Source organism: Adiantum capillus-veneris, chromosome 27 (genome assembly GCF_014529385.1).
Source record: "Adiantum capillus-veneris isolate H3 chromosome 27, ASM1452938v2, whole genome shotgun sequence".
Taxonomy (NCBI): Eukaryota; Viridiplantae; Streptophyta; class Polypodiopsida; order Polypodiales; family Pteridaceae; genus Adiantum; species Adiantum capillus-veneris.
Genome location: NC_140957.1, coordinates 108,366,986 through 108,377,495, shown reverse-complemented (window position 1 = coordinate 108,377,495; position 10,510 = coordinate 108,366,986). Strand labels below are relative to the sequence as shown.

Genomic DNA, 10,510 nt, shown 5'->3' with positions numbered 1-10,510 from the left:
GTGCATGGCGGATGTTGAAGTACAGAGTGAAAGAAAAGGTTTTCAAAGTGAGAGGTAAGGTGTTCGACTGGTCGTCAAAGACACAGTAGGAGAGTTGGTGGGTGGTGGGAGTTGGCTGCATGGCAATTACTACATGAGAGGGAGAGAGAAATCTGGTTCGCCAGTCAAGAGAGAGAGAGAGGGTTGATAGGGTAGGCAGCCACCCTGTGCATGCAGGCGTGGGCAACAAACAAGAGAGAGAGAGAGGGAGAAAGAGACTCGGAGTTTCTGTGGCGGCTGAGGGGAGAGAGAGAGAGAGAGAGAGAGAGAGAGAGAGAGAGAATTGGTCACCTCACGAGAGAGAGGGGTGGCGACTTAAAAAATCCAGAGAGAGAGACAGAGGCGGCCAGAGATGGTGGGAGCACACTCCTTTGCAGCATGTTGATCATCTACATGATAATGGTTGGCAGAAAAATTATAGGTCATGAGGACTACTACCCTTTACGATCTGAAATGGTTGGCGGGGTTTACTACAAACTGCCCGTGGAACTACAGTATCCCGCCATGCCTGGACGGTCAATGTACTGTGCCGCATACGCAACTGGAGAAGGGGGGGTATCGACAATGATTGGAAGACTGTAGTTGGTGAGAGTCTGCATGTTGCTGAGAGAGCAATAGAAGAGAGAAATAAGTTGGTGATGGTTTGCGGCTCTCAAAATGGAATATGGCACGCGCCACTGTTGTGTGGGGTCGTTTTTGTAGAACCACGATCAAGGCATGCAGTGAGAGCCTGAAGAGGTTGGTGCAACTGGTGGCGTAACGGCTCCAGACGTGCATGGCGACTGCTCCAAGAGAGAGAGTTTGTGGGCGGCTAATAGCACATGAGAGTCGAGAGAGTCGGTGGTTGACAGTGCGGGTGTGTGTATTTTGTGGTGGAGAAAGTACACGGCTGAGTCAGTAGGTGGCTGTAAACCTGCATGGCGGGTGTTTGGTTGGCAGGCCCGACAACTGGTGAGAGCCTCAACTATGGGTGGAGTGTTGGTGAAGTGCAGAGTAGGGGGCTATCAACGTTGAGGACCCGCAAGCGGTAGGGGTCAGCCATACTGAGTTTCCACTGCCATTACTTAGGGAATCGCTGTTGAAATGTAGATGAAGTAATAATAATAATAAAAAGGTTATTGGGGGATAGTTCCCACAACAATTTGGGGATTATTTTCATGCTTAGCCTTGGCCAATCCCTGATGCTCTCTTCAATACTGCAAAACGGGAACGATCTTGAACCATCGTGTTCCAGACTTTTTTTTTCCCTCAATTAATGGTTGCATATACTAATAGTTATACTGCATGGACTCTGAATACTATCCCTTGTTCTCTATTACGCATGTATTGATTTTATATAATCACAGATGCGATCAAATGTTCGTTGATGTGCCAACTCAAATATAACTAGTTTTCACCCATCATAAGCGATTAATTTTCTTTGCTATATAATTCACTTAGCTATTCCTAGCTATGAATTTCTCAAGCATAAACACCTCTTTGCTATATAATTCACTTAGCTATTCCTAGCTATGATTTCCTCAAGCATAAACACCTTGCCTTCGAGTGAAGAAGAAAAATCAACATAAAGGAAGCAAAAATTGCAAGTATAGTGATAAAACACACTTAGCTTTCGTAGATTTGTTGTCAGGTTCTCAGTATCTATGCCTACATACCACACCAGGAGCGTATCCAATGCTCTGATACCACTGTTACAAACGGGAGCGCGGAGTTCCCTGCAAAATACTTAAAATAGCATCGAGCAAGCCATAAACGAACAAATCTACATACCTGACGAGTCTCGTAGCACAAAATCGAGTCCATAAGCGAAGAGAGAGAGAGAGAGAGAGAGAGAGAGAGAGAGAGGTTGTGTCCACCAAAGGCAAGCTAGAATGTGGGCATGCGGAGCTTTGTTATCCCTAATTAGACATTACTATGCTTTGTGCAATCGTGGGGTTCGATAGCCATTTCCTGGTCGGTTTAGAAAAATGTTGTAATTAATGTTTTTGCAAAAACAACCTTTTATTTTGAAGAGTTTTCTGATTTGGTACACAAGGATCGGGGATGAGATTGAGGTCAAGTTATGCTAAAGCCAAATGGGAGGGTAAGGCATTTTGAAACGCTTGACAAAATGGGAGGAAAAAAATTACTCTTCCAGGCAGTGTTATTAACGCTACTATCATTTTCGGCTTTGTGGAGTGGCGCAGAAACGAAGATGATGATGGCCAAGCAGAAGCTTGCTTCTGAGAAGCAGATAGTGATGATGGATCTGAGGCATGTGCATCACCCAGAGTCCCCTTTCAAAGCGAAGGGCGTTGTAACAGCCCACGAGCAGGCACAGGCCGTAGCGAACGCAACTATGGCGCACGTCCGGCGCTTGAGACGGCAGATGGTGGCCGAACGACGACGCCGCAGCAGCGGCCTCGGCCTCGCCGATGAGGACGTCGAGCTCCTCTACGGGTCCCCTGAAAACGCTCAGGACGTCGCCTTCCGCGCCGGCCCTCTAGACGACGCCCTCTACTACGTGGAGGTGGGCGTTGGTACTCCGCACGTCAAAAACCTCCTAATCCTCGACGCCATCGGCGACCTCACCTGGCTGCAGTGCCTGCCTTGCCCCCGCTGCTACAAGCAGGGCCCCGACGCCGCCAACCCCGTCCCCTTCTTCGACCCCGCCTCCACCTCCACCTTCAGGCGGGCGCCGTGCCCCTCCAACGTCTGCACCCACGCCGCTTCTCTCCCCAACCTCGGCATCGGCTGTACCGAAGCCGACGACGGCGGCTGCGAGTACAGCTCCATTTACCCGGACGACGGCCTCTCCGCCGGTTGGCTTTCCTACGAGACCTTCTCCATCAACGGACATACCCTTCACAACCTCATGTTCGGCTGCTCGCACATAGCAGAGGAGCCGGTCAGTACCTTCGGCAGCGGCATGCTCGCGCTCGGCGCCGGCGACTTCGCATTTCCGGCACAGCTCGAGGAATCGCTCTTCTTCTGCTTGCCTCCCGGCAGCGGCAACGGGTTCGTAGGGTTAGGGCGAGTGCCCATGACGCTACACACTGTACACACGGCACGGATGAGGGGGGAGCAACATCCCAGCGGACATTACGTGCTAGTGACAGAGATAAGCGTGGAGGCGCAACGGATTCCGGTGGAGCGGCCGGGATGGGTTGAGGGAACGGATGGCAATTTTCTGATTGACCCGGGGATGCAGGGTTCAGTCCTAGAGCAAGCTATATATGACAAAGTGCGCGAGGCGTTCCTAGAGTCTGCCAAAGGGAGGGGCTTTCCCGACCCATCGCCCGATTCGGCCTTTTGGCATCGTTTTGACACGTGCTATACGGAATCGCGGAAGGCTCTCCCACCGCCACCCTGGATCCAACTCCATTTCTTTAATAACGATCAAGTGCTCACGCTCCGTTCCGAAAATGTCCTCCTTGAAATCAAGCCCGGCCTAACATGCTTTGCCTTTGTCTCTTCTGCAACACTAGGCCCGCTCTTCAAGGACGTCAACATCCTTGGCGCGCAACAACTTGTTGGATACCTTGTTGCTATTGATCCCATCAAGAACAAAGTGCACTTTTCCCCCGGCGTATGTACGTCTTGATTATTTCATCATGTGATCTACTAGTAGTGGATACTAGAGTGTGCTTACCTTTTTAAAGTCTAGCGCTATTTTTGGCCACTAAGGCCATAGGGGAGCGATAGAGAAAACGTGCAATTCCTCTTTGCACAATCACATCAACTTTGATTGGTGACATTTCAAGTCATTTCAAGCATTACTATACTCATTTGAACATTTTCATGATGAAAATGAGTGTGTGTATGTGTGTAGGTGCTTCTCTCTCTCTCTCTCTCTCTCTCTCTCTCTCTCTCTCTCTCTCTCTCATCAAAGTGTTCGAGAAAAATCATTTTTCTAGACATACAAATCTCTCTTCTTGAATTTGCCAAGAAGAAATTTTAAAAAATTAGATTTATTTTTCAAGTTTTTACAGTATTTTCCGTATTTTGGAACAAAATCTCTCCTTTTGACCTTGCTCTTAATCAACATTTTTGAAATTGAAAGGCACGATATTTAGCTGAGACACATTTTTTTCGAACACAGACCATTAACATGTCAAATGTGTTTTAACAATCACTCTATTTATTACAACAAAAAATGTTGTCTTCTTGAGGCCATCATGAAGTCTATTTCACCTTGTTTTTTGGTGGTTTAAACCTCTTTATTGTAGGACACTCATTTTTAGCAGTCTCACGTTTTCCTTTTTCTTTTTTCGGCCATACTCACAATTGTGAGTGAAGAGAAATTATATTAACCTCTTTTTTTGCAAAACCCACCACAGGTGGGTAGAAAATATATATTAAATCAAAAAAATTACGACAGACTCATGCATAGACCATGCCATGAGCGCATCCAACCATAGCTACTAGACCGTTCAAGTGACAACCAGAACATAACAGACCATATCAATGCATAATACAAAACCCAGGGTTTGTAGGGGCCCAATACCCAATACAACAAACACCAGACATCATCAAACTGAATAGAGCCGCATAAGGGCGGAGTCTGAGCCTCCATCACCAACGAAAAGATCACGGAGGAGGGTGAGGTGCCACCACAACCCACCAACTGCCACTAAGAAAGGCCGTGCCGCCACTGATCCAAGACACATCGAACCACTAAGCATCAAATTCAACATCAGGACCATGAACCATAGCGAGATCAAGTCAATAGGGGGGTCTCATCCCATCGAATGGTGTACCTCAGTGCCATTATCAGGGTCGTGTCCTACCACAATAGGACTTCTATCCCAGGGCACGAAAATACTATAGCCTGCTTCATTGTAAGAGTTCAAAATTGTTTGGCTCTGGTCTACTCTCACCTTTTGGGAGTGTGAAAGTACACTTTGGATAGTATTGTTGATGTCTGGCATCTATAAACCTTCTGCATATAAGTTTTCTATGTATCTCCGTGAAACATGACAAATTATTCCCCAAGTCAAGTTGTAGATAGCATTATCTTTGCCCTGATATTGTTTATCCCATGGGTCTCCTATGATATGAGCTTCTGTGGTTTCAAGACCCAAGGCATCATAGATGCTAGAATCTCGTCTATATCTACGACTGTTTTGGTCAAAGTATATGCTCGTTGGGTTACAACATCGAAGTTTGATTTTTGATGGAGGAGAGTTTGGCTCTGAACAGACTTTTGAGTTCACTCGGGTAATATCCTTCAGGTCTAGAGAGAATGGGCTATAATAGATTCTTTCCTCTGAAATGAACCGTCCTTTTTTATCTATCACTGGACGCACTTCTATGAACTGGTATGTGGGCCGTTCAAACACTGGTTGATCCTTTTTGTACAGTTTCCCTTTTTGGTTTACATATATAGTGTGCATATGAATTATGTGTACCAGAAAAACTTAACATCATTTTGTTTGATGTGTCCCTTAGACTCGTGAATGATTGCACACTAGTTGTGGTAGTGAATGCAGAATTATCTGCAAACCTAACAGTCTTTTCAACATTCGGTGATATCTAGACATCTTGACTAAATTCATGTAAGAATTTATTGTTCAAAGAATCAATTTTAAGCTTTTAAAGTGCCTGTGCATCTTTATGCTAATTTTGAATTTGCAGTGCTTTTAGTGGAGCTTCTAAAAGAGATGAGTTAAATGCACTTACATCGAGATTCACATTTCCAATTTGCTCTGTACCTCGTTTGGTTGTTGATGTGTCCTTGTTGCCTAGATTTCTTGGACAATCTTTAAAAAAATCACTATGACATTTGGAGCACATTACCACTCAGATAGACGCACAAAAACAAAGGAAAAGTTCAAGTAAAAAAATCTCAGGAGCGGTAATGCTGGAGGCAATGCTCGCGGTAATGGTCCTTCAGCAATGCACGCGGTGATCGGCCCGGCTACATTTCCGCGTTTATTTCCGCTGTATTTACCACCAGTATTACCGCGACCATTACCGCACACGCGAGTATTTATAAAAAAAAAAGCAGATGACCATTTAGATGGTCCTTGGTAGGACCCATCCAAATGGTCATTTGCCTTTTTTTTCCTATACATTTAATAAATAAAAAAACAACAATTTCATTACACCAAAACTTTGGACCAAAATCAAATGTTTAATTATTGGAGAAACTGTTCAAAAACAACAATTTCATTGCACCAAAACTTTGGACCAAAATCAAATGTTTAATTATATTGGAGAAACTGTTCATTACAAAATTGCCCAAATAGGCGATGCATGGCGGCTATACAACTGTGGCCAAAAGAAGACTTTGGGCCAAAATCAAGTGTTTAATTATATTGGATATTACAAAATTGTCCAAATAGGCGATACATGGGGGCTATACAACTGTGGCGAAAAGAGGACGCACGGGCCCAAAAACACTTGGAGGATTGAGCTGCTCGGATCCTGGGACCTCTCGAGGGACTCCTTGACTCTGGAAAAGAAAAAAACAACAAAACCTTTAATAAATACAAATGGATACATAAAGCTGCATGCAAAGATTTAAAAAAAAAAGTTCACACTTACAGGCTGTAGTGTACGACATGCATTTTCAAATTCTTCGCGATTGATTTTGTTGTTTTCATACAGCCAGCACCTTGTCTGATATTCGGAGTGGCTCTCTCTGTATCTCTCGATCTCTCGGCTTGGACGGGTCATAGTAATATTTTGCTGTATATCAATTAAAAAATATCACAAACCTAACCTTATTACCACAAATTAAATCAATTCAAATGAAAATACGCACACTCACAAATTTATCTTTCCATGCTGCTTTTCCGCCCGAGCCGTAATGCATGGGCGTTTGCTGTGCCCTCGCCTCCACCTGCCGAGTGTGCGCCCTAGCACTTGCCGCTCTCTCGTCCTCCAGCTCACCCTGGGCTTTCTCCCACTCCTCGTCGTGAACATTTCCAGGGCGATAGTTGTGACCCTCAGATTCAAATGTTCGCTTTGCCGCCCTCCGCACACTGGACTTCTTATTTTTCAAGAAATTCTTGATGTATTCCTCGAGCCACTGCCTGGAGAACTCTTCCACTTGCGGATTAGGGAACCGCATGAGCAATGTCGTGTGAATGTACGTTAAGTCGGCTGGGTCCTGATCTTTGAAAGATTTAAAGCAATCTTGGTATGTCGAGTGGATCAGCTGGTTAAGGTGCCCTCGAAATGTCCTCCCCAAAGAGGAACCTAGATCCACCTCCCCCCCTCGATGTATATAATAGTAGTAGCCACGAGCATCTGGGGCGGGCGCATCGCGGTCCTCATCCTCATGTGGAGCTCCAAGGGGTGAGCGAGGAGGTCGGGGTGTAAGAGGAGGTGAATATGTAGCACTGCCCCCTCCACCACCAAAGTAGCACGAGCCACTACCTCGACGAGAGCGTGAGCCACCACTACGGGAAGAGCGCTGGCCCGAGCCCGAACCGCTGGGTGGTGTAGGAGACGGATAACTCGACGGTGCGGGCGTGGATCGCTGCGAATGCAAGGTGGAGGGAGCTGCAGGTGACGGGAAAGTCGAGGGTAAGGTGGAGGGAGGCCCACTGTGAGGCACACTTTGCACGATCGGAGTGCCGACGCCCGGTGTCGCAAGCGGTGAGAGCCCATAGGCAGCCAATTGTGCTGGTGTGTACCGCCCTTGAAGCCACTGCTGCGAGGATAGCCACTCTGCCTGGGCGCGGTATGCCCTCTCGAGGTCGGGGTCCTATACTGCATCTTAGAACCATCGAAAGCCGAAGGTGGATTGTGACTGTTGGGAGGAAGACTGTGAGTAGTAAGCATCACAAGCGTCCTCGTAAGAGAGGCCCTCGACAAGAAAGTCCTCTATGGATCGATAGCCGGGCGTGGAAGAGGATGCCATATCCTACTATTTCACAAAAAAAGGGACCCTAATTAACATTGGATTCTAGTCAAAGTTAGATTCTTTATTGCATAGGATTCCTCCTTGCATAGGATTCCTTTTATCTCCTATTTAAGAAATGGTTTATGTGCTTTTTTTTTTGCATCCATTTAGAGTGTGTGTGTGTGTGTGTGCTTCTAATTAATCTATTGTGTGTGTGCGTTAGTGTGTGGCAAAAAAATTAATCTTGTGTATGTGTGTTGACCTTAATCTACCGTTGGGCTTCTCGGTGACCATTGGGGTCTCAATCAACTTCATCGCACACCCACATGGAGGTATGTTTTGGTATGTTAATGCTAATGGAGGTATGTTTTGGTATACTAATGCATGCCCAAGCACACACTAATGCAAGGGTTACACTACAAGAGGTTGTGTGCTCTTGTGACGATGTTAGCGACGGAAATACATTGGGTTTTTATAACCCCCGGCGTCGCTAAAACCGTCGCTACGAGCGTCGCTACGAGAGCGTCGCTATAGGCGTCGCTATATACGTCGCTATCAGCGTCGCTATATAGCGACGCTCTCACAGAAGACTATAGCGACGCTCATAGCGACGCTACAGAGCCATAAATAGCGACGCTTATAGCGACGCCCGAGAGAATATTTTTTTGGTGGCAGGGCATTGAATGCCCTGCCACCCATCAACCATATTGTACTTGATTCACTTTTTAAAAAAAGTGCAAAGGTAGATAATAGACACAAAATAGTCACCCACAAGACGCATTGTTTGCAAAATTGACAATTGTACACATCATAGGCAAAATGAATTGATTGGCAAATGTAATAATGACAATTGTACAACATCATAGGCATAAAGAATTGATTGGCAAAAGGAACTGCGGTGACAAATGTAATAATATACATGGTTCAAAAAGACGTATAAAATCCCTCTCATGATACATAAGCTATGAGAAACCCTAAACTAATGCTATCTAGCTACAGCTAAACTGACGTCGTCTAGTCAGACGTCTCATCGCATCCAAGCGGCGTATCTGTCGGATTCTGCAAAAAAAGACAATAAGACAGTTTTCAGTAAATATAAACATATAACGACATTTATAAAACAATACAAAAAATAAAAAAGAGTAAACCCTAATACTAACCATGCCGCCGCGAGAACTGAGAATGTCCATCAGGGCGTTTAAGCCCTTCCTGCCTGCATACTCGCGCTCGTACGGTGTGGGATCACGTCCTGTCATCGACCACTGTCAAAACATACAAAGATTTCATTATGTTAGAACTAAAAAACTCATAAACCCTAAACTATCGAACATGCATAAAGAGCAATGTGAAAAGACTTACAAAATCGGCCTCAAATGATGCCCATCCACCGCTCCCCAAGTGGTGCGAGCTCCCTGCCTCTACTCGCGCTCTGACTGCATCCTTTTGTTGCTTCCACTTGTCGGGATTCTCGCGCGCTGCTTTCTTCGCATTCTTCCAATCTTCTTTGGCCAGCCAATCTGGCCTATTCCACCCATTCTTGATTGCTTTTTGCACTTCGGAACGCTTGTGTTTGCAGTATTCGCGCATTCGAATCTTCATCAGGTCTTCATTGAAGCGCTGATCCCGTGTTGGAACGGGAAACTCATCATGAAGTATGCTGATGACTCTGTTTTTTAAATCACTTGGTACTTCACTCCATTTGTTTAGTATATAGTGTCTAAACAGCTGAGAGCAAAGACCACGCATGCGCGAGATCACCTTCTTGCCGTCATCATCCATGATGATGCCGCCGCTGATGTCGACGGAGTAAGGCAAGCCCTCTGGCCGGTGACGCGTGAACCTGGGTGTCCCGGCAGGGGTCTCTAGCGGCGTGTCGATGGGGGTACGGACGTCAGGTGTCTCCACCGGCGTCTGGGCCCCGAAGCGAGGAGTGTCGAGTGGGGTGGCTCCTAGCGGAGTAGGTAGAGGTGTGTAGCTTCTAGGAACAGTCAGCCGTGCAAAACCTGGCGTAGACGGCGATGCTGTGGCTGGTGTAGGGGCGGGCAAAGAAGGGGAGGGTAAAGAGCCTCGTCGAACACGAGGCGGTGTGGAGGCATCGGTGGCGGAATCCCCACAACAACCGCCACCGCCACCACTAGAGCGCCGGTGTCTAGACGAGTGTGAAGCTCGTCTCGTCGACGCCGAAGCTTCGGAGCGCGCCGAATGCTCCGAAAGAGAGGGAGATGCGGATGGTGTAGGAACGCGCGATGATGCACCAGAGCGATGACGCTCCACGTACCACTGTCTCTGCTGCGGTGACAAAGAAGAAAGAAACTCCTCATCATCCATACCTGCATTAAACACACGAATATTTAAACTTAATATTGAATGAATAGAGTAGACAATGACGCAAAGACCATTAAATACAATGGCGTAATGACGCACATGAATACAATGATGCAATGAATCGAGTGATAGAAGAGGGAAGTCGAAAACTCAGAATTTTCAATCAAAAGATGTGAGCGCGAGTAGAAAAGAGCGTTATACACCATGGAAGGTACTTAGAGAGCCAGAGCTTTTACAACACGGAGCAAAATTGTTCAAATACAATATTTGTGGCTTTAAGAGATCTCTCTCTCATCCTCGCATAACTCAGCA

General features: G+C 46.3%; 2 protein-coding genes across 2 annotated transcripts; one reads left to right on the top strand and one right to left on the bottom strand.

The window, feature by feature from the left end:
* Positions 1 to 2,149: 2,149 nt before the first annotated feature.
* LOC147422538 (protein ASPARTIC PROTEASE IN GUARD CELL 2-like) lies at positions 2,150 to 3,622 on the top strand. The gene has a single exon (XM_086503070.1). The coding sequence runs from the start codon at positions 2,150 to 2,152 to the stop codon at positions 3,620 to 3,622; it is 1,473 nt and encodes a 490-aa protein (XP_086359196.1).
* A 2,880-nt stretch (positions 3,623 to 6,502) lies between these two features.
* LOC147422537 (uncharacterized) lies at positions 6,503 to 9,886 on the bottom strand. The gene is made up of 3 exons (XM_086503069.1): positions 9,233 to 9,886; positions 9,034 to 9,135; positions 6,503 to 6,529 (listed from the first exon to the last, which is right to left on the bottom strand). The coding sequence occupies exons 1-3, from the start codon at positions 9,650 to 9,652 to the stop codon at positions 6,503 to 6,505; spliced, it is 549 nt and encodes a 182-aa protein (XP_086359195.1). The 5' UTR covers positions 9,653 to 9,886.
* Between the last annotated feature and the right edge of the window lie 624 nt (positions 9,887 to 10,510).